Source organism: Crocuta crocuta, unplaced genomic scaffold (genome assembly GCF_008692635.1).
Source record: "Crocuta crocuta isolate KB4526 unplaced genomic scaffold, BGI_CrCroc_1.0 scaffold288, whole genome shotgun sequence".
NCBI lineage: Eukaryota > Metazoa > Chordata > Mammalia > Carnivora > Hyaenidae > Crocuta > Crocuta crocuta.
In genome coordinates, this window is record NW_027532607.1 from 3,093,048 (window position 1) to 3,116,805 (window position 23,758).

Genomic DNA, 23,758 nt, shown 5'->3' on the forward strand with positions numbered 1-23,758 from the left:
TGGAATCATCCGCAGAGAGAATCCCAAGCAGGGCTTGATCCCAATCGCAACCTGAGCCGAAATCAAGAGTCAGACGCTCAACCCACTGAGCCACCCCGGCGCCCCTGAATCATCCACAGATTTTATGAGAAGGTCAGCAGGATTCTCATCCAAGTCATTAACAAAAATATTCAGTAGGTGAATGAAGATACAGCCCTATGGCACTTGACGGGAGATTTGTCCCAGGCTGCTCTTAATCAAAATTCTTTTGATATAAATGTTCAGCAAGCTACAAGTCCCCTTCCTCTGCCCTCATGTATCCCACACACGTCCATGAGGACATGAGGCTTCCTTGTGATGATGTCGTAGATGCCTTTGTCAAACCCAAAAGTACATCCATTAGAGGGTGACCACCCTAAATACCATCCAGGCAGCGGTGGTAACAATAACAATAATAAGGGAATACATTTTTGTCTTCACTCTCCTTTTCGCTATCCTTTCTATTCAGGACAAAATAAACTTCGCTAAAATAAGAGGAAACCTTGATTGGTTTATCGTAAGTTGAAGGAAAAAATTACCCTGCCAGGAACAACTTCTTNTTGGGAATGGTCATGATACATCTCAAGATCAGTAGGACGAATTTTAGATACAAAGAGTGACTTTGGTTTAAAGTACAGGCAGTTTCCAGCTTATCATCAGGTTTTGATCCAGAGGTTTGTTTTTAAGTTGGCTGTTGAGCAAATACTAAATGTACTCAAAAAGCAGTCTGACAAACACTGATTAGGTTCTCTGCTCAACCCCGACAAGCCCTTTATTGGCAATGAAGCTGAGATTGTAACTGAGCCCCAAGTTTCTTCATGTACCCAGCTTTGAGCCCCTCACTATCAGGGGGAAGGTCTGGGCACTTTCCCTTCCCTGCCCAGGGAATCAGGAGGTATTCCCTGTGTGCAGGGATTATTTTGAAGCCCACTGTCTATAACTTAAAGGCATGTTTTAATAGAGCGTAGTCTCCTCTTTTGGGGGACTTTCCAGCAGGCATGGTATCCCCCATCCCTCATATCACCCCATCAGTTCCTGGAGATTCCCACCTCTATGAGTGCCAGAGCCTTACTTTGCCCAGGAAAAGGTGGCAGCCATTTCTCCAAACTGTCTTCTTAAGCCTACTGCCTTAGACTCTAGAAATCCATCCTTCTCCTAATATTTTACTATTAGAGACTGAGGAGAAGTAGCAGAAAACATAGAGAGTAAGAGAAGTACGAGGTAGGAATGTTGGCTGATACCATCTCTTTACAGTTTGTCCTCTGGCATACATAGGCATTGGGGATTTAAGAGAGAAAAATACTTGAAAATATTTAAAACATTACCAACCAGGGTGGCTCTCAGTCCAGCTTGTGTGTAGCGCTTGGTCCTTTCTCTTGGGGCTGGCAGAAGGGTAGGTCAACTTCTCATGATCAACCATCACCTCAACTTGAACAGGAAACCTGGTTGGCGGAGCTGCGGAGAAAGCAAAAGCCGGGACTGTGTGAGCCTGAACCGAAAGGATGTTCTCTTCTCATTTGTCAGCCAGTCCCTCCATTGCCTGCCTTGAGAGGAACTAGGAGCTCCTGCTAATATATTGCCTCTTAGAAGCTTCTTCTCTCCACCGTTTTGGCCTGGCAGGTCTGTGCTATTCCTGGGCTGGGCCTCCAAGTATTGGAAGTGTGAAGGCAACCTTGTTCTCTTCCAGTATCTAACCTGAAACCCCCTAAAATGTCCCGAGTTTAAAAGGTGGGGGAGATAGAGTATCCTAAAATCAGAGATCACAGGAGCCTTGATATCCACCCTCTGTAAAACTCCAGCAGAATATTTATTAGGTATGTAAAAACTTCACGTGTGTCTATGCATCCCCTACAATCTTTTCCTAGCGAGTTAAGATGGCTCACACCTCAATAAAGAAGTGTATAGAGCTTCAGGGGCGCCTGGGTGGCTCAGTCAGTGAAGTGTCCGACTTCGGCTCAGGTCATGATCTCGTGGTTCGTGGGTTCGAGCCCCGTGTCAGGCTCTGTGCTGACAGCCAGCTCAGAGCCTGGAGCCTGTTTCAGATTCTGTGTCTCCCTCTCTCTTTGACCCTCCCCTGCTCACGCTGTCTCTCTCCCTCTCAGAAATAAATAAAAACATAAAAAAAAAAAAGAAGTGTATAGAGCTTCAATAAAGTCTTCGTTGAAACAAACAAACGAAATTATGGAGAGGGCTCAGACCTCAGCTGTTCAGGGTTTAGGGAACGGTGGAGGCTGAGGAGACTGGGCCAGGCCTGATAGAGCCGCCTGTGAGGGTCATGCCCAGGAAGGGTCAGGGTAGGTGTTAAGGGCTAGACCTGGCCTGCGTCATGAAGCAGGCAGTACAGGAGGAGGGCCCAGTGCAAGGACTGAGAACAGATGGGTGCAGATCACATCAGAACTCTTACAAGTGTCGGCAGAGGGCACTTGCGGCCTCCAGGCAAGAGCTGGAAATGCCCAGACACCTGCAAGGCTCTTCTAAAAGTCATGACAGTCACACCTGGTTTCTTTTGTTGTCAGGGTTACTAGATTGTCAAAACCATAAAAACCTGTTAGGTACAGGGCTCCTGGATTTCGGCGAGACATCTAACCAGGTCTGTCCTGGAGCCCTTGTGGAGAAGTACGTGCAATCTGTGATTTGTGGGACAATTAAATCAGAAGAGTTTTTCATCAGGAACACGTGGGTGCCTCAGTCAGTCAAGCGGCCGACTTTGGCTCAGGTCACGATCTCACAGTTCATGGGTTTGAGCCCTGTGCCAGGCTCTGTGTTGAAGCTCAGAGCCTGGAGCCTGCTTCAGATTCTGTGTCTTTCTCTCTCTGCCCCTCCCTTGTTCATACTCTGTCACTCTCCCTCAAGAATAAACAAACATTTAAAGAAAAAAAATTACACTTCTGATCTTAGTTCCCAGAGACCATTGAAGCAGCCTCCAAGCACTGAGCTGCCACCAATCGTGAGATCACGACCTGAGCCCAGGTCAGATGCTCAACTGATTAAGCCACCCAGGCACCCCTGTGAAGGTTTTTAAAGATAGCTGAGGGAGGAAGGGAGATGTTTCTAGAGGGCTGTGGAGCATCCTGCGGGCTGATGTGGGGCAAACACAGCCTCCAGCAAGAGGGCAAGTGTGCAAGCCAGTTCCCCCAGGGACTCTCTCTAGGGGAAAAGTGTACATGTTGAACATCTCTTCATCTTACTGATAAATAAGCTATTAAGAAGGAAAATATTTGTCAAAACCAATGCCCAGTGGGTCAGAGCAGTGTACCTGCTGATTGCCAGGGTTAAAGACAAAGGAAAGAAGGAAGTTTTTGTCATTGCAAAGGTGATTAAGTGGCCTCTGTGGCTTGTGTGCTGGTATCACAGTTCTGGCTCGATGCTGAGAAGGGCCATGAAGTTGTTCCCGGAGTAATGAACATGTATCTGTGTCCCCGTTGCAGAAACTTGAGCAGACCTGTCTGACCACTCGGACAGCAAGCAGGACGGGAACCAAAACAAAAAGCAAAACAAAATGTAGCCAAAGAGCTCATAGTCTCATGTGGTGCCAGCAAGGGGGGCAGAATGACAAAAGTCCCGGATGTGACACACAGAACTCAAGAAGAGAGGAGCCCATCTGAGAGTGAGGGAGACAGAGCAAGACTGATAGAAAGTCCCCTTCAAACAACCTTCAGTGAAGCCCTGCATTATTTTAATTTTTATTTTTTAATGTTTGTCTTTGAGAGAGAGAGTGAGTGGGGGAGGGGCAGGGAGAGAGGAAGACACAGAATCTGAAGCAGGCTCCAGGCTATGAGCTGTCAGCACAGAGCCTGATGTGGGGCTCAGACTCAGGAATTGTGAGATCATGACCTGAGCTGAAGTCGGACGCTTAACCAACCAAGCCACCCAGGTGCCCCAGCCCTGCATTATTTTAAATTGACTTGGAGAAGGGTTTCTGTTAATTGACTTGAAGTTTTTTCAGGAGAAAAACAAGACTCTGAGAGAGGTTAGTACACTTGCCCAAGGTGCCACAGCCAGTTTAAGTGGTAAAGTCTGTTGGAGTGTTGGATGTCTGACTCCAAGGCCTGAACTCCTTGCACAAATGCCTTAGGAAAAACAACATTTCAGGGGCGCCTGGGTGGTTCAGCTGGTTAAGCATCCGATTTTGGCTCAGGTCATGATCTCACGGTTCATGGGTTCAAGCCCTGTGCCGGGCTTTGTGCTGACAGCTCAGAACCTGGAGCCTGTTTTGGATTCTGTGTCTCCCTCTCTGTATCTGCTCCTTCCCTGTTCATGCTCTGTCTCTCTCTCTCTCAAAAATAAATGTTAAAAAAATTTTTTTTTAATTAAAAAAGAAGAAGAAGAAAAAAAACATTTCAGGGCTTCTTGAAATGCCCCACAATAGGAAAATCTTTGGCTTTGAACAAAGACCAAAGGGGTTAGAGTCTGAAAAAGGTGAAGAACACAGAGCATGAAATATTTACCAAGGTTATTCTAGGATGTAATCCTTCAATTTGTTCTATACAACTGTCTTGATGTTTCCTGTTTCTTTAGAGCTTCATTACCTGATTAAACAAAATTAAAATAAATAGATGCATACAAATAAAAAAGGCAGCCAAGTTGGGGTATGAGAATATGCACAGGAAACAGTGCTAATAGACAGACGTGGGGTTCATGTGATTTAGGACCAAGTTGAGAGCCTGTGTAAACACTTCTAATACTGAGAATGTGAGAACATGTTGGGCTTTCTAAATGGATCCATCACACCTCAATGATCTGCTTTAATTAGAGCTGTTTACTCTTTTTTTTTTTACTGCTTTTTTTTTTTTTTTTTTGAGAGAGAGAGAGAACACACATGAGCTGGGGAGGGGCAGAGAGAGAGGAAGACAGAGAATCTCAAGCTCCATCTCATGAACCATGAGATCTAATGAGAGCTGTTTCAAAAGACATCATTTGTCTAGAGAAATAAAAAACATGTTAAGACACCTGGATAGCTCGGTCAATTAAGTGTCTGACTCTTGATTTCAGCTCAGGTCATGATCTCATAGTTGTGAGATAGAGCCCTGCATCAAGCTCCTCGCTGGGCATGGAGCCTGGGCATGGAATTCTCTCTTCCTCTCTCTCTGTCTCTCCCCTGTTGGTTTTCTCTCTCTCTCTCTCTCAAAAAAAGCATGTGTTCACACAAATATCTGTACATTAATGTTCACAGCAGCTTTATTTATAGTTCCAGCTTTTCCAAAAAAGCTGCAATCAGCCCAGAGTTCCTCCAATGGGTGAATGGTTAAACAGTGGTATATCTACACTATGGAATATCTCTCAGCAATAAAAAGGAATAAACTATTAACAACAGACTGAGCAAATCTCCAGGAAAATGTGCTGGGCGAGAAAAGCCAATCCCCTAAAATGTGATTCTACCTCTGACATTTCTAAAGTAACAAAAAATTTTTAAATAAATAAATAAAATAACAAAATGTTGTGAACGGAGGGCAGATGGCTTCCCGAGGCTGCGGATGGGGGTGGGGCGGGAAGCGCATCGGTATCTGCATCTGTATCTGGACTGTGGCGGCAGATCCAGAAGGCTACATGAGTGACCAAGCTGCACAGAATCTGACATACACAGACACAAAATACAGGCGAAAATGGGGAGATTAAATAAGATCATGGGTGGCGTCAACGTCCATGCCCTGCTTGTGATATTATATTGTAGTTTTGCAAAATGTTACCAATTGGGAGGAACAAGGTGAAAAGTGTACAGGGTTTTCCCTATATGTTTTGTTACAAATGCATGTGAATCCACTATTATCTCAATCAAAATCTCTGTTTTCTAAAAAATGGACCAGTTCCCTATCACTGAAGGATTCAGCTTCTGGTTGGCTGCTCTCTGATCCACATTCAGCGGTCTCTTTGGCCTTCAACTCTCTAGTTCTCCTCTTACTCAGGTGGTGATGGGGAAGCTGAGCATTACGTGAAAGTCTTCCATTTCTTCTTCTTCTTCTTTTTTTTTTTAAGTTTAATTATTTCTTTTCAGAGGGACAGAGACAGTGTGAGTGGGGGAGGGGCAGAGAAAGAGAGAATCCCAAGCAGGCTCTGCTCAGGGTTTGAACCCACGAAACCTCGAGATCATGACTTGAGCTGAAACCAAGAGTTGGACGGTTAGCTGACTGAGCCACCCAGCTGCCCTGAGAGTCCTGCGTTTCTGCTGGTCCCAAGGGCACAGAGCAAATCAGGGAGAACACGAACACTCTCCTCCAAGAGGCTCATTTTCTTGTACTGAAAGGAAGAGGTGATCTGAGCTGCTCTGAAGGCATTTGGCAAGACCACGTCTGTCACTATCTGCTTCTCCCTCACGCTGGGGCCCTCCTGGGATCTAGGAGTTCAGGCCACTCCACTGACAAAAATAAAACATGAATATTCACACTGCTACTTAGAACCTGGAAAAAACTTGGAAATCTTCTCTCAGGGTGGCAAGGAACAAACATGTTCCAAATAATGGGACATCCTAGGTGGAAAGTGAACAGAAACATTTTGAGACCGAGGAAAGAGCATGGATGTTCGAGGAGGTAAAGACAAGGTTTTGAACATTATTCTAGAGATACACTGAAATGCCCCAGCTCCTAAGTGGAATGTCTCCCTCCCAGATAATTCCATGATCAGTTGCACCAGAAAATGATCCTCATGTGGAGCTCTGGAACAATGAAGGGATAAATGTAAGGTGTCCTTAATCCCCTCTTCCCCCATAGATGAGGCCAAAGACCCATTCCTTAGGCTAGCTTGCAGAGACGGTCCCTGAGGTTGGCCATGGCTTACCTGGGCAGTCAGAGACGGGCCTGCTGAGTCTGACAGTGTCTCAAGAACTCCTTCCTGGTCAGGAAGCCTCCTTCACTGTCTCTGGGGTCCCCACTCATCGTTTGCCCAGTGTCCTCCCATCAAGGACCTGGGTGTGATATCAGGCCCAGGGTGCCCTGAGCCAATGGCCTGAGCACTGGGCCCACCCCAGCAGAGCCAGCTCTCACCGAGCCCCAGGTGACACCCCCTGAAACTCACGTGAATGTGGAAGTGATGACACAGTGTGCCTGCTCTCTGAACACCAATCACCCAGGCATTTACATCTCCCCCGCCCCCCTCCGCATCTGCCCTCCATCTGCCAGCCTTACCCTTCAAGAACAGATTTCTCTTGGGTGGGGGGTGGGGGAGCTCCGCGAGTGGGTAGGCACATGCAATGGAAGAGACCCTGCCCTGCCCATGATCACATCCACCCGGCCCTTGTTAGAAAGGCTCTGCCCACACAAAGGGACTTAAGACTTTAAGTTCTCTGCCACTAACACAATGCTACCTGCGACTGCCCTAGAGCCCATTTTTAAAACGCAGCTAGGGAAGCTGAAGGAAGGGGGAAAGCCGGGGCCCCAGTTCAGCCCCGGAGGCTGCATTGTTCTCGGGCCTCCGCTTACCCAGAAGGCCCCCATCACCCCTGGGGAATCAAACGAGCTTGTTTTTCCCAAGATCCAGCCCTTCAGGTGTGAGCCGCAGTTCTTGGACAAAAGTTGCTGTGGCATTTCTGCAACAGGAAAGAGGAAGGAACTTCTGAGCTCTGAGCAATGGCATCAACAATGTGCGCCCCCCACCAGCAGCAGCAAAGAGGAAAAGAGCTCAGTTTCCATAGCGATAAATCACCAGGAAGCCAGAGAGGGATAGTCCGCAGGAGGACTTTTCCCTTCCTCTGGTTCTCTGCACACACATTCCCAGCTCCGGCGTTGGTCTGTGGCCTGGTGCCTCTCCAAGCTGCGCGTGCAGAACCGCAGGTAGAGGAAGAAAGAGGAGGTTTCTGCCAGATGGAAACCCGCACCGAAAATCCTCTGCTGCGGAGGGCACCGGGGAAGGGGAGCCGGCTCCTCTTAAAGGCATGCATGGGACACAGGTGCCGGGAAGACCCAAGGGCCCTGCACTGTGTCACACCTGGGTGGCCACATGCCATCTTCAAAGCTCTTCAATGTATGCCACATCCGTTATTCTGTTTTGTTATCTTACATCATGCCTCACATGATCCCGTGCTGTTATGTAAGCCCTACAGCACAGGGATGATTAGCCCTTTATGACAGAAAAACAGGTCTGGTGAGGGAGAGAGATGGGCCAGAGACAGCTGGTAAAACAGTGCCTGAAATTCAGATTTAACTGAATGTCTTTTTTTTTTGCCGAGTTTCAGCAATATTTATATTTATGTAAATATTTGCTATATTTTGTAAATATGTAGAGTTGTATAACCATCACCATGATCTGGTCTTAGAACATTTCCATCACTCCAAAAGCTTCCTCTTGCCCATTTTCAGTCAATCTCTGATCCCTCCCCATGTCCCAGGCAACCTCAGGTCTGCATTCTGTCTCTACACATTTCAGGGATGCTGTATTTTTAAGTGGAGGGGCTCAGCTGCTACACAACTTAGTCTAAAATTTAAGTATTTGCTCGAGAGTTTCATTTCATTTTTCTTTCTTTTTTTTTAAATGTTTACTTATTTTGAGAGAGAGTGAGCATGAGCAGTGGAGAGGAGGAGAGAGGGGGAGACACAGAATCTGAAACAGGCTCCAGGTTCTGAGCTGTCAGCACAGATCCTGACGCGGGGCTTGAACCCATGAACTGTGAGATCATGACCTGAGCCAAAGTGGGACGCTCAACCGACTGAGCCACCCAGGTGGCCCAGGTTTTGTTTTTTAAAAGTGAAACCATTTTTTTTTTCTTCTTTTTTTTTTTTAATGAAATTTAATTTATGTGTAGATTCAAACAAGGAGACGTCATTTTTTTTTTTAATGTTTTATTTATTTCTAGGAGAGAGAGAGAGACAGCGTGAGCAGGGGAGGGTCAGAGAGAGAGGGAGTCACAGACTGAAGCAGGCTCCAGGCTCTGAGCTGGCAGCCAGCACAGAGCCCGACGCGGGGCTCGAACCCACGAACCGCGAGATCATGACCCAAGCGAAAGTCGGCCGCTTAACCAACTAAGCCACCCAGGTGCCCCAAGTGAAACCATTTTTTAAGTGAAGCAGGAGACTGGCTGCCCCAATGGGGCTTGGTTTGTTTCTTGCATCCAAGCAGTCTGACAAGGTGGTGTGTGTTATTTGAATCTCTCAGTGTTTACAGATCGCATGGGTAATGTGGCTCTGCTGAGGCTGAGAACCCTCTAGCCTAGCATTGAGAGTGGAGACACTTTCCAGGCCCAGCCAGGGCAGGCCAGAAGGATGGGAAGGGCTCTCAGGCAATCAGAAAGGGTCACTCAAGGACACTGCGTGCTATACTGGCGAAATGCTGGTCCTTAGCTACCTGGGCCCAGTCTTGGAGTGATCTGATTGAAATATTACATGTCAAGGTGCTTAACAGCATGCCTGGTGCGTAAACAAGTAGCTGGAAAACAGCCTTCCCTGAATTCAGAATTCATCTGACACGTATGGCTGAAGCATCTTGATCTGAGGATATGCATGAAAGATGGCCTTGCTTTAAGAAAGTTAACTCTTGGGGCACCTGGGTGGCTCGGTAGGTTAAGCGCCTGACTTCAGCTCAGGTCAAGCGCAGGTTTGTGAGTTCAAGCCCTGAGTTCAGCTCTGTTCTGACAGCCTGGAGCCTGCTTCATATTCTGTGTCTCCCTCTCTCTCTGCCCCTTCCCTGTTCATGCTCTGTCTCTCTCTCTCAAAAAATAAAATGAATATTAAAAAAAATTTTTTTTAAAGAAAGTTAATTCTTTAGCTGCTAACATTGACTGAGCACTAATTGTGTGCCAGCATTTTCTAAGTGCTTTATTTGTGTTAACATCTAATCATCACAAACACTGTAAGGCGGATACTATTATTCTCCCTAACTTGCCTATGAGGAAGTGGAAGGTCAGAGAGCTTAAGTAGGTCCCCCAAGGTTGGGCACACAGCTAGTGCTAGTTGGGGCCTAGAAGAGCCTTTTCTTACCACTACTTATTGCCCCCCACGATATGGTGTGGCAAGTTCTGTGGAAGCCCAGAAAGCAAGGTGTCCAAGCCCCTGGGAAGGAGGGGTGAGGCATTTCTACTGAGGAGTTAGCTGGCTAAAGAATTAGGGAACAGCATTCCAAGCAGAGGGAGCAGCATATGCAAAGATAAGAGGCAAGAGAACATGGCATGATGAAGAGTGACTAATGAGGCTTAGGACAAATGACATTTCAAAAAAACTAGAATTTTCCTTGGGAAAAACAGTCCTGTTTTGGCAAGGTAAAGAGTCTCAGATGACAGTCCTAAAGACCTTTGATTTGGATTTCAGATAAGTAGCAAATATTTTTAGTGTAAGTAATGTCCCAAATATTGCAAGGGATATATTTACACTAAAAAAATTTGTTGTTTATCTGCGATTCAAATTTAACTGGGCATCCCATATTTTATCTGTCAATCTTAATAAAAGTCATTGAATTGTATACTTCTTTTTTCTTTCTAAGTTTATTTTATTTATTTTGAGAGAGAGAGAGCAAGAAGAAGAGAGAGGCAGAGAGAGAGGGAGAGAGAAAAAGGATCCCAAGCAGGCTCAGAACTATTAGTGGAAAGCCTGATGTGTGGCTTGAACCCCTAAGCTGCTAGATCATGACCTGAGCCAAAATCACGAGTCAAACACTTAACTGGCTAGCCACCTGGGCTCCCCTGAAGTGAATTCTAAAGGGTAAATTTTATGGGATGCAAATTATACTTCTTTGTAAATTTAGCACAGTGCCTAGAATAACATTATTGCTTGAAGAAAAGTAAAGCTTTTCCTTCTGCACACCCTCTCTACTCCTTCCCCACTTTCACTTCTGGCAAAACACAACTATAAAAACGACCAACAGCTCAGGAACCCATAGATGCCACCAGGGTAGAAGTTGAAACAGTTGTTATAGCTTTGTTTTCCTGGGCCGTAGGGCCTGCAGAAGGCAAGCCCTTGTGGTCGGAAACCACAAGGTAAATCTGCAAGTTTGGAGGAGCAGGTCTCTGCTTTCTGGGTCCTCCAAACACTAAAATACCTCCACCCCACCCCTTGCTAATTGCTGCCCAGCAATTCAGTTCTTATGGGCTGGGTGGGCACTGAATGCCCTGCACAGGCCAGAACCAAGGCTAAGAAAATGAGTATGCATTTAAAAAATACCATCTTAAGAACCGAAAATATAGTCCATACCCGCTTGCCACCACACACACACACACACACGCACACACACACACACACACCCCAGCAGCAGCAGCAAGAACAAAAAGAAAAACTCTTCCTCAGTTCCTTCTATGGGAGAGAAACTTTTTCACTTCCTCCAATAAAATTAACTTTCTGGTATCTGTGCAGTTTGCCTATAGAATTGTATTCTGTAACCAGTGAGAGAATATACCTTTCTAAAACTAGCATAGTGGCTCTCCTCATGGTAAACACAAAACCACCTGCTGGTAGGTCTGGCTTCAAGCCATCCAAGTACCAAGTTCTGACCAACGGTCAAAATTATGATAATCTGTTCTTTTAATTCACCATCTGAGATCAGTTCTTTTCCTGAATGAAAAGGACTCATCAACCTTCTACTCTGTCCTCTTTACTTCCCTGGTCCCTCTCCCAGAGGATTTCACAAAAACCACCCCCAAACACTGGGTGCTTCAGTGATAATTTGTAAACCTATAAACCTAAGAGTCCTGTTGTTTAGCTCACCAACTATATAAACAGGGTGATTTGAGCGTTTTGAACAGGGGAGAGACGCTCTCATGGGCAGTCTCATTGTTAGCCTAAAGGTAAAGCCAGACTAAAGGTTCCCAGCATGGGTACTCTCAGGGTGAGCAGCAGGTGGGTCAGAGAAAGAGATTCGAAGGGGCTGCCTGTGGATGAGGTGACACACGCTGAAGAAAAACCCAGTAATAGTAACTGACCTTTATCAGAGTATACTAAGTGATTTTATATGCACTATGGCCCGGTCCTATGTCAGTGCAGCTAACAGTAACTCACCCATAGTTCCATGGCTGGTCAGGGGCTGACCCCAGGGCCCTTGTTCCTACCCACCCAGTTCAAGTTTGTCCTGTTTTTAGCTGGAGTTATATCATCTTAGCAAGGTTGTCCCTTGTCCATTAGAAACTTTAATCAATCAACTCCATACACATATACATACAAAACAGAAAAATCATTAACATTTAGCTAATGCCATCTGGGATAAAATTATCCTAATAATGAGATTTGTGGAATAAAAATAATGGCGGGGGGCGCCTGGGTGGCTTAGTCGGTTAAGCGTTCGACTTTCGCTTAGGTCATGATCTCGCGGCTCGTGGGTTCGAGCCCCGCGTCGGGCTCTGTGCTGACTGCCAGCTCAGAGCCTGGAGCCTATTTCAGAGTCTGTATCTCCCTCTCTCTCTGACCCTCCCCTGCTCACGCTGTCTCTCTCTCTCTCTCTCCTAGAAATAAATAAAAATATTAAAAAAAAATAATAGAGGGGTTGTTGATGGTTGAAAGAGTAGGAATCCCCGGTCTGCCCAGATTTACCGAAAATTCCAAAGTAGCAAACAGCACTTTGCACTTCTGATAATCAGGATATCAGTGGTGAATTTTTTACAGGATGGAGGGAAAGTAGCTCGTTCCTAATTGTCAGTCTTCACATGCGTCTGACTGTATTTTTCTTCTAATGGCTAAATTCCTTTAGTAAGCATTCATTTCATTGACCCCACTGGCTTGAAATAGTAGGGCTTTAACTTGTTCCTCCCCCCCCGTGATTTAAAAGAAAAGCAAGCAATAACAAAAGCCAAGTGGTTACAGGCAGGGACAGTTAATGGATGCTACCTGTCCTTCCCCCGCCCATCGCAAACTACAGACATTTGACAATGGCGCCATCTAATGGAAGATGAGGTTAGACACAAAAATCGTTTCTTTTACCTTCAAATTTATCAGCAGTAGCTTCTCTTGAGCACTTCTTTATCAACGGACATCTCCATTGCTTATGTCATTCTTGGTTATTATTTCTTTCTAAACATGTCATTGATGTAAAAAATTATATAAAAATATAGCATCGGGGCCCCTGGGCGGCTCAAGTCGGTTGAGCGTCCAACTTCAGCTCAGGTCATGATTTCAAGGTTAGGTTTGTGAGTTCAAGCCCCACGTGAAGCTCTGTGCTGACAGGTCAGAGCCCAGAGCTTGCTTCAAATTCTGCGTGTGTCTCTCTCTCCGCCCCTCCCCCACTCATGTTCGCTCTCTCTCACTCAAAAATAAACATTAAAAAATTGTATTTCTAAAAAATATATAGATATTTACTTACGTATTTATTTATTTTTACTGTTTTATTTATTTTTGACAGAGAGACAGCATGAGCAGGGGACGGTCAAAACATGTTTATTTATTGGGACACCTGATTGGCTCAGTCAGTTGAGTGTCTGACTTTTGGTTTTGGCTCAGGTCGTGATCTCACAGTTCTTGAGATTGAGCCCCACCATGCGGGGCTCTGCTCTAACAGTGCAGAGCCTTCTTGGGATTCTCTCTCTCGCCTTCTCTCTCTGCCTCTCCCCTGCTTACATGCTCTCTCTCTCTCTCTCAAAATAAATAATAACTTTAAAAAGAATGTAAGTAAATTAAAACATTTATTTATTTATTTTGAGAGAAAAAGAGAGGGAGAGAGTATTTGTGCAGGAGTGGGGCAGAGAGCAAGATGGAGAGAGAGAATTCCAAGCAGGTTCTCTGCTGTCAGCGCAGAGCCCAGTGTGGAGCTCGAACTCATGAACCATGAGATCATGACCGGAGCCAAAACCAAGAGTGGCACGTTTCACTGACTGAGCCACCCAGGCACCCCTGGATAATATGTCATATATTTCTGCAACGTGCTTTCTTCACCTTTTGCCCACTATGAATATATTTTCATTTATATACATAGAGAACTACCTCATTTTTTTAAAAAATGTCTCCAAAAGACCTTATTATGTATGGGAATCTTTTCTGGGGTAATAAAAATATTCTTTTTTTAAAAACTATAATTATTCTCATTTTATTTTATTATTTATTTAGAGAGAGTGTGTATGAATGAGGACAAGGCAGAGGGAGAGAGAGAGAGAGAGAGAGACTGAAGCAGGCTCCACACTCAGCCCCACATGGGGCTCGATCCCACAACCCTGGGAACATGACCTGAGCCAAAATCAAGAGTCTGATGCTCAACCTTCTGAGCCACCCGGGTGCCCCCCAAATGTTCTAAAGTTAGATTGTGGTGATGGTCGCACAGCTTTGTGATTATCCTAAAAACTATCAGATTGCACACTTTAAATTTTATGGTATGTATATCTCAAAAAAACTGTTTAACAAAAGAACAGGATGTCAAAAAACATACCAGTGTAAGGAACACCTATAATGTAAATAGCTAGTTCCTGATTGATGGACACTTAAGTGTTTGCAGTTTTTCATGATTACAAGCCAAACTGCAGAGATGCCCTGCATCCTTGTTTGATCTAGAGAGAAATTTCTAGGTCTATACGACACAGCTCTGGATGCAAGGATTCTGTTAGCTGGTGTGGTAGAAGCCACTTCAAGTTTCTTCCGAGCAGATAAACGTTTTAACATTTGCTGCAGTAAGGTTTCTGTTGATGGGGTGCCTGTGTTCCCCAGTGATTGTAGGTAGGGAAGGAGGGAAATATGGTTTAGTCTTCTTAACTACAATCTACCATAGCTAGTATGGCCAGGCATCTTGGTTAGTAGCCAAGATCTGCCTCTACCAGCTGGACACTTAGGTCCATCTGTCCCTGACTGGTTTATTCCCTTTTTGAATCAGACAACTCACAGTGTTATTATGTGGATGTGGGGAGCTGGCCCATCTGATGGACTGACCCGTGGCTAGGAAGAGCTCAGCACATGCTAGGTCCTTCCCATGGGCTCTCAAGAGACTCTAGATGAGTGTGAAGCAAATTCAGAGAGGCAGGCCAGACCCTGGTGAATTCAGTCACATGATGCAGTTCCTGAGTGGTGACCCCCACAATTGGGAGGTCACCAGCTCAGTCCAGACATGGACACCAAAGCTCGCTTACTCACAGAGGCAGACAGATGGAGCAAGTCCCAAGAAGAAGCAGGAGAAGCAGGGCAGGGCCTGCACCTGACCTTGTGAACTCCCCCTACCCACCCCAGAACTGGAATCGTCAGCAGCCCTTCCCCGGGACGGGTTAGGGGGTCAGTTGAAATCACACTGGGACCCGGGGATGGAGCTGCCTCCTCAGCAGCATCCCAGGCCATCCTGGATACAAGAGAACAAAATTACCGGAGTCCCTGCCAGTCCCTGACCCTTCGAGGAATCACAAAGCCTCCTTCTTGTAAGGACACCAGCATGACTACATCTTAACTAAATACACCTGTGAAGACCTCACTTCCAAGTAAGCTCATCTTCCTAGGTTCTGGATGGATATGAAGTCTGGGGAGCACCAGTCAATCAAATACAGTCCATGGGAACAAATAAGAAATGAAACAAATAATGAATTGCAGCCCAGAACATCTGCTATAGGGCCCAACTCAGAACAGCCCAGAATGTTTCTTTACTACTTTTCTTTACTATGCAAGAAAAGTACAAAATAAAGTAAATGATTTCTGTTTCTGCAGTGAAAAACAATTTGATTATCATAACAAAAAATATGAATAGCAGTCAGAGGTTGTGAATAAATGGGGCTCAGAGCTGTAGTGTGAAAAGTTGAAAATACTAAATACATTTGATCAGAATGGAAATCATATGCGGGCAAAGCTCATTGATCTAATAAATTCTACAATGTCAGTGAGCAAAATAATGAAAAGGATACCTTAAATCTGACAGGTGTGAGGTGGTATCTCATTGTGGGAAAGCAAACTGGTGCAGCCGCTCTGGAAAACAGTATGGAGGTCCCTATGACCCAGCAATTACACTATTAGGTATTTATCCAAAGGATACAAAAATGCTGATTCAAAGGGGAATATGCACCCCCATGTTTATAGCAGCACTATCAACAATAATCAAATTATGGAAAGAGCCCAAATCTCCATCACAGATGAATGAATAAAAAAGATGTGGTATATATACACAATGGAATACAACTCAGAGATGAAAAAGAATGAAATCTTGCCATTTTTGTGATGTGAATTAATGTGATGTGCCATTGGTGTGAATTAAGGAGCACTCAACTGGGATCAGCACTGTGTGTTATATGTAAGTGATGAATCACTAAATTCTACTTCTGAAATCATTATTACACTATATGTTAACCAACTTGGATTTGAATAATGATGATGATGATGATGATGATGATACTAAGAATAATAATAACAAAATAACTCTAGGAGATGAAGTGCCATGGAGAGAAAAAGGCCTCATGGAAATAATGTCTAAGGGGATTGTTAGGTTGGTGTAACTATTCTCTAAGAAACTGTAATGATGGATTCACGTCATACAGCATTTGTCAAAACCCACAGAAGTGCCCCATACCAAGAGTGACCTTTAACATAAATAAAAGACTATAGTTGATGATAACGTATCGATATTGGTTCATCAATTATAATAAATATACTACACTAATGCAAGATGTTAATAATAAGGGAGACTATGGAGTTGGAGGCAGGGTGCATATATTGAACTCTAGGTACTATCTGCTCAGTTATTCTGTAAATTTAACACGGGCCTAAATAAATAAAGTCTTAAAAAAAAGAAACATGCTATTTATATACTGTATATAAATTAAAGCATTTAAAAAATGCAAAAAATAATAAAACTTCATATTAAACTGTTAAAAATTCAGATAGCATTTTGTGAATATCCTCACTTGCTTTATAGACACAATTTTGATTTGAAATTTTCCAGAATTTTTATTATTTCAAATATCTGTGTGAAACAGATTTAAGATATTCTTTTCTTCTTTAATTTTAAATTCTAGTTAGTTAACATATGGTGTAATATTGGTTTCAGGAGTAGAACCCAGTGATTCATCTCCAAATATAACACCCAGCGTCCATCCCAAAAGATCCTTCTTTAATGCCCATCACCCATTTCCCCCATCCCTCCACCCAACACCCCTCCAGGAAACCTCAGTTTGTTCTCTGTATTTAAGAGTCTCTTATGGTTTGCCTCCCTCTCTGTTTTTTATCTTATTTTTCCTTCCCTTCCCCTATGTTCATCTGTCGTGTTTCTCAAATTCTACATATGAGTAGAAATCATATGATATCTGTCTTTCACTGACTGACTTATTTCACTTAGCATAATACCCTCTAGTTTTATCTATGTTGTTGCAAGTGGCAAGATTTCATTCTTTTTGATCACTGACTAATATTCCATTGTATATATATGCCATATCTTCTTTATCCATTTGTCAGTCAATGGACATTTGGGTTCTTTCCATAATTTGACTATTGTTGATAGCTCCGCTATAAACATGGAGCATGGATGTGCCCCTTCGAATCAGCATTTTTGTATCCTTTGGATAAATACCTAATAATGCAATTGCTGGATCACAAAATCATTCTATTTTTAATTAAAAAAATTTTTTAATAATCACTTATTTTTGAAAGAGACAGAGACAGAGCACAAGTGGGGGAGAGGCAGAGTGAGAAGGAGATAGAATTCAAAGCAGGCTCCCGGCTCTGAGCTGTCAGCACAGACCTTGATGTGGGGTTTGAACTCTTGTGAGATCATGACCTGAGCTAAAGTCAGATGTTAACCAACTGAGCCACCCAGAGGCCCCTATTTTTAATTTTTTGAGGAACCTCCATATTGTTCTCCAGAGTGGCTGAACCAGTTTGCATTCCCAGCAGCAGTGCAAAAGTGTTCCTCTTTCTCTACATCTTCACCAACATCTGTTGTTTCTTGAGCTGTTAATTTTAGCCATTCTGATAGGTGTGAGGTGGTATCTCATTGTGGTTTTGATTTGTATTTCCCTGATAATGAGTGATGTTGAACATCCTTTCATATGTCTGTTAGCCATCTGGGTATCCTCTTTGGAAAAGTGTCTGTTCATATCTTTTACCCATTTCTTCACTGTTTCTTTCTCTCTCTTTCTCAAAAATAAATAAACATTTAAAATAAATAAATAAATAAATAAAATGTTGTAATTATTACTGCTCATCAGGGATTGAAGATTTAACATCATGAGCAATATCCTTGGTGGGAAGAGGAATTCTCTATTGAGACTACACATTATTCCATGGCTATCTGTTTCAAAGAATTCATTGGAAAAGTTCAAGGCACTTCCCTATATCAGATCATCCCCAACAGTGAGCCCTGTATCAAAAAACTCTACCAACCATTTTTAAACATCAACAAAATTTTGGACATTATAAGAATGATCTGATTAACAATTTGCTTAAAAATGTATATTACTTCTTAAGTAGCTTCATATAACATGGCTTAGTTTCCTTAGAAATAAAGCAGGGGTGGTGGTAGAGTATATTTAAAAATTTTTGATCTGTGCATTGAATTAATAATTATTTACATTACTCTGCTGTAATGTTAATTACATTAAATATTTGGGGGGATTGTGGGTTTTTTTTTTTTTTTTTTTGTTAAATATTTGTAATACCTCTGCACACCTCATAGAGATTTTTTACTTTCCTTTCATGGGGCCTTGATAAAGTATCCCTACCAATGAGTACGTATCTATCAACAGCTGTTAGTAGCACTTCCTCTGCTCTCTTAGCGACCGAGCTGCGGTCTGCAAGCTTCATGATACAGCTGAGTTTCAGATGGGGAAAACGTCCCAGACACGTCAGCTTTTCTGAATGTACCCCTGCCCCTGTCCCCCAGTCCTCCTGGGCATGAAAGTTCTCAGGGACAGCCCTGCCCACCACCCAGGCAAGGATGCATGAGATGCTCGTGGGGAAAGTGTCAAATGCTCCATTCCTGCGAAACCTCCAATTTCCTTTGGCAACAATTCTGACATGGAGATTAAACTTGTGAGGTGCAATCGCTTCTCGGCCTTTTGGCTAAGATCAAGTGTAAACTTGTGAGGTGCATTCCCTCCTCTTTAGCAAGAGAAATTGCCACCAATATCCCAGTAGGAAAATCACCGTTGAGGCATCTGGATGGCTCAGTTGGTTAAGCATCCAACTTCTGTGAGCAGAAGCGGTTCGAGCCCCGTGTTTAAGCCTCACAGTTCGTGGGTTCGCTCTGTGCTGACAGCTCTGAGCCTGGAGCCTGATTTGGATTCTGTGTCTCCCTCTCTCTCTGGCTCTCCCCTTCTCATGCTCTCTCTCTCTCTCTCTCAAAATAAACATTAAAAAAAAGAAAATCACTGTCAATCACTGTCATGTTTTTTACAAGTGCCCAAAAAACAACTTAAAAATTTTTTAAATGTTTATTTACTTTTAAGAGAGAGAAATTGCCAGTGGTTGAGGGGCAGAGAGAGGGGATAGGGACAGAGAGCCCAAAGCAGGCTCTGTGCTGATAGCAGAGAGTCCGATGTGGGACTCAAACTCATGAACCACAAGATCATGACCTGAGCCAAAGCTGGACACTTAACTGACTGAGCCACCCAGGTGCCCCAAAAGCAACTTTTTAAAAAAAGTTTATTAATTTTGAGAGAGACAGGGAGAGGAGGGGCAGAGAGAGAGAGAGGGAGAGAGAATCCCAAGCAGGCTCTGCACTGACCGTGCAGAGCATGATGTGGGGCTCGAACTCACAAACCATAAGATCATGAACTGAGCTGAAATCAAGAATGGGATGCTTAACTGCATGAGCCACTCAGGCGCCCCTATGTGATTTTACTTCTGCATACAATTCACAGAGCCAGGAGAATTGTAGATGGAGTAGAAGTGAATCACAAGCCTCTCTGGGTTGTAATGTAGACACTCTGAGGCTGCTGGGGGCCCTTTTTATAATTCAGAGTCACAGGTTTTATCCTTAGTGAGTCTGGAGTGGGGCCTAGGAATCAGCCTTTACTACAATATTTAATAAAAGGCATTCTGTTTTTTTAAAAAAAAATTTAGTGTTTTTTTTTTTTTTCAAGAGAGGGAGACAGAGTGTGAGTTGGGGAAAGACAGAGAGAAGGGGAGACACAGAATCCAAAGCAGGGTCCAGGCTCCAAGCTGTCAGCACAGAGCCTGACAGGGGGCTTGAACCCACAAACCACGAGATCATGACCTGAGCCGAAGTCGGATGCTTAAATGACTGAGCCACCCAGGCATTTCTGATGCCTTGTGTATCTACTCCAGACAGTCATTTACTTCCCAAGACTTCTGTTAAATCCCTTTTGACATAGGCCAAAATCCAGAGAGATGATCAGGTGGGTTTTCACAAAGACAATATCATGGTCATATTTTTATTTTATTTTATTTTATTTTATTGCATTGTCCAGCTTCCCAGGCAGTCGGAGTCAGGGGAAACCTACCACAGCTCCCTTCGTACAAGAATTCACTGGGGGAACACAGGTTGGTCAAACCAACCAATCATATTGTTTCAAACTTGTCTAGGCGCCTCCGATTTCTTTTACTTGGTCAAAAAAAAGGAAGTTCCTTAAATGACTCACCAGTATGGGGTCATCATGCCTCCTCTGTGTCCTTTTCTCTAATTTCTTCCAAGACCATGTGGTTGGAGCTGTTTGAAAAACCTGTTTTTTGGGGGATTTTTTTCTTCTCTCACATGTATTGCTCACTTGCCGTTTTGAAGCTTGCATCTCCAAACCAAAACACGATGTGGAAAAAGAGTTTTCTCATGTTCCTTTTCTCTCTTTCAGTTCAAAGAGCTGCCCCGGATTGTGAGGAGAAAAGAATAAGCCGTAAGTTTCATTTACTTCCTTCTCTCTTTTACCAAAGCCCTTTGCACCAACATGGTGGAGACAGTCAGCTTTCAACACAACCCTTCCTGAATAAGTCTTTCTAATGCTTTTAGGTGAACAACCAGAGTCCAGTCTTTTCTGTTACCTACAGTTTAAAAGGAAATGATGGAAGGGAGGGAGTTGAAGCCTCTTTCCTGAGGTTCAGAGATAAAATTGGAGACCGTTTTTACGCTGAAATGTTTCTTTCCTTCTCTGTTGTTATTGTTTTTTTTAATTTAGAAAATCAACACATAATCATTGTAAAATAATTCAAGCAACAAAATAAAAAATATATATTGGGAGGCGGTTTATCATCATGGAATTAGACCAGCCGGGGCTGTGGTCCGAACCCTGGTTCCACTGTTTTGCCACAGGCAGCCTGGGTGCCTGCTGCAATCGCCTGACAATCTCTTCCCTCTGTGATGTGGGGATAGTAGAATCACCTATGAGGGGCGTGGGGGGGAAGGGTTCTTGTAAGGAGGACTAGGTGAGACAAACCATGTCCCTTAGCACAGCGCCTGGTGTATGTGTGCTGTCAGTAAATGCCAGCCCATGTTGCTGTGACTAAATGAAATATGAGAGTGTGGTTATGCCTCCAACCCTCCATTTCCAGAAGCAACCTCTATCAACAGTCATTCTCTATTTGGTATCCTAGGACTCAAACTCTTCTGTGACATATCCTTTTTAACATTTTTTTAAAGTTTATTTCTTTATTTCTGAGAGAGAGAGAGCAGGGGAGGGGCAGAGGGAGAAGGGGAGAGAGAATCCTAAGCAGGTTCTGCACTGTCAGCATGGAGCCCAGTGTGGGGATCAAACTCCCGAACCTCAAGATCACAACATGAGGCATAATCAAGAGTCTTGGCACCTAACTGACTGAGGCACCCAGGTGCCCTGTCCTATTTTTAGATAGCAATACATCATAGACACCCTTGTGAGCAGTAGATGTAGACTTGACTCTCTTTTTTCAACAGCTGCTTGGCATTTTGTAATGTGACTCAGCCACAGTTCATGTAACCATCCCCCTTACTGATGCATCCACTTTTTTCTTTGTAATGTAAACAATGCTGCATTAAATGTCCTCGCACAAAACGTCTTGTGTGGACAACAGGAGAGGGGAGAGCATCTCTGGAGGATAAAATCCTGGAGGTGAAATTGCTGGGTCAAAGGCCATGTGCATGCGAATAAAGTTGCCCTCTCATCATGCTGACTCTGTACCCAGTCACAAGGGTGAGTGTGCCCATCCCTCTTCAACAGTGGACAAAATCCATTTTTAAATTTGTGCCAATCTGGTGAGTAAAAACCAGTATCTCAGTGCTGTTTTAGTTCATAGCGACCTCGGGGCGCCTGGGTGGCTTGGTCGGTTAAGCGTCCGACTTTTGCTTAGGTCATGATCTCGCGGTTCGTGGGTTCGAGCCCCGCGTCGGGCTCTGTGCTGACTGCCAGCTCAGAGCCTGGAGCCTGTTTCAGTCTGTGACTCCCTCTCTCTCTGACCCTCCCCTGTTCACGCTGTCTCTCTCTCTCTCCTAGAAATAAATAAAACATTAAAAAATTTTTAAAAATTTAAAGAAAATTCATAGCGACCTCATCGCTTGTGAGATGGAGCATCTTTTTCATGTTTATTGGTCATGAAAGCTCCTGCAGTTCTATGGAAAGGAAACTGAAGGACAGCTGTCTGGTTGCAAAGGGAAGAAAGGCTTTATTTTGAAGCTGAGCTTACAGAAGCTGAGAAAATGTAAATTGTCCAGATCAAAAAGTGGAAGGGAGCTTGATGGCATTTTTGAGGGGCCTGAACCCCTCCTCTACCCAAACAATCCGTGGCCCTAGTATTATTTGGCCTCATGCATTCATTCTTCTGGAAATGACCTATTCATATTACTTGTCCATTTATTATTCTTTTTCTTATTCAGTTGTTATTTTTATCTTATTCAGGGTGCCTGGGTGCCTCAGTCAGTTAAGCGTCCGACTTCTGCTTCTGGTCATGATCTCACAGTGTGTGGGTTGAAGCCCCGCGTCAGGCTCTGTGCTGACAGACAGCTCAGAGCCTGAAGCCTGTTTCAGATTCTGTGTCTCTCTGACCCTTCCCTTCTGACATTCTCTTTCTTTCTCTCTCAGAAATAAATTAAAAAAAAAAAACATTAATATATATATATATGAAGAATGCTTTGCTTTCATGTATATGTTAAGTATTTTCTTTCAGGCCGTCATTTGTCTTAATTTTGCATAGAAAAGCTTGAAGTTTTAGGGGTGTCAATTTTTCAGTCTTTTCTTTGTGGCTCCAATTTTTGTGTCTTATTTGGAAGAAATTTTCTTCTCATTACAACATTTTCTAATATTTCTCTTAATTCTTTAACAATTTTATTCTTTTACAGTAGATTTTCTGATGAGAGTTATTTTTTCCCTTGGCATTTTAAAATAATAAAATACAAACATACAAGCTATCAAAGACTACTAGGTAGTGTCAAAAGGACTCACGAGGGGCTCCTGGCTGACTCAGTTGGTAGAGCATGTGACACTTTATTTCGGAGTCATGAGTTTGAGCCCCATGTTGTGCCCCACACTGAGCGTAGAGCTTACTTAAAAACAAACAAAACAAAACTAAACAAAAAAGGACTCAGGAGCTGGTTTAGAGATGCTTCCCATGGCCAAAAAGTGGGACAATAAAAATAATTGCAATGGATTGAAATACATCATATATGTAAACTAGGAGTTCATAATGATTTTTAAACAAAAAAATAACAACAGTGAAAGAAAAACATCCTTGGTTATAAGACGCTAGGAAGACAGGAAGAACAGCAAGGCCAGAGACATGGCCAATGAAGAAGAAACAGTCACTCATTAGTCGGTTCAAGGGGATGTTTGACCATTTTTTATGACTTGGACGATGTTCGTATCTTTATCTGTGTTCAGAAATGATTGTGAAATTATCTTGTGTTTGTCTCAATCCAACATGGACACAGTGTCTTTGTCTGGTATTGGTGTTCTAGAGGTGGGTGATGGGTCACTTCCTAAAGAGGCCAGTTCTCACATGTCAAGGGCTGCTTTTCCCCCTTCTCGACACTG

At 43.6% G+C, this 23,758-nt stretch overlaps 2 protein-coding genes across 3 annotated transcripts in view; one reads left to right on the top strand and one right to left on the bottom strand.

The window, feature by feature from the left end:
• Positions 1-6,968, bottom strand: part of PECAM1 (platelet and endothelial cell adhesion molecule 1) — a 72,466-nt gene extending 65,498 nt beyond the window's left edge. The window contains exons 1-2 of the mRNA XM_077780389.1: positions 6,790-6,968; positions 1,348-1,473 (exon numbers count right to left, since the gene is read on the bottom strand). The gene's annotated coding sequence lies outside the window, so the exon portion shown is untranslated. The remainder of the gene's footprint in view (positions 1-1,347; positions 1,474-6,789) is intronic.
• A 13,448-nt stretch (positions 6,969-20,416) lies between these two features.
• MILR1 (mast cell immunoglobulin like receptor 1) overlaps positions 20,417-23,758 on the top strand; it is a 38,224-nt gene continuing 34,882 nt past the window's right edge. For both annotated transcript variants that reach the window (XM_077780327.1, XM_077780328.1), the window contains exon 1: positions 20,417-20,659. In XM_077780327.1, coding sequence (XP_077636453.1) covers positions 20,467-20,659 — 193 coding nt within the window. In that variant the 5' untranslated portion in view covers positions 20,417-20,466. The remainder of the gene's footprint in view (positions 20,660-23,758) is intronic.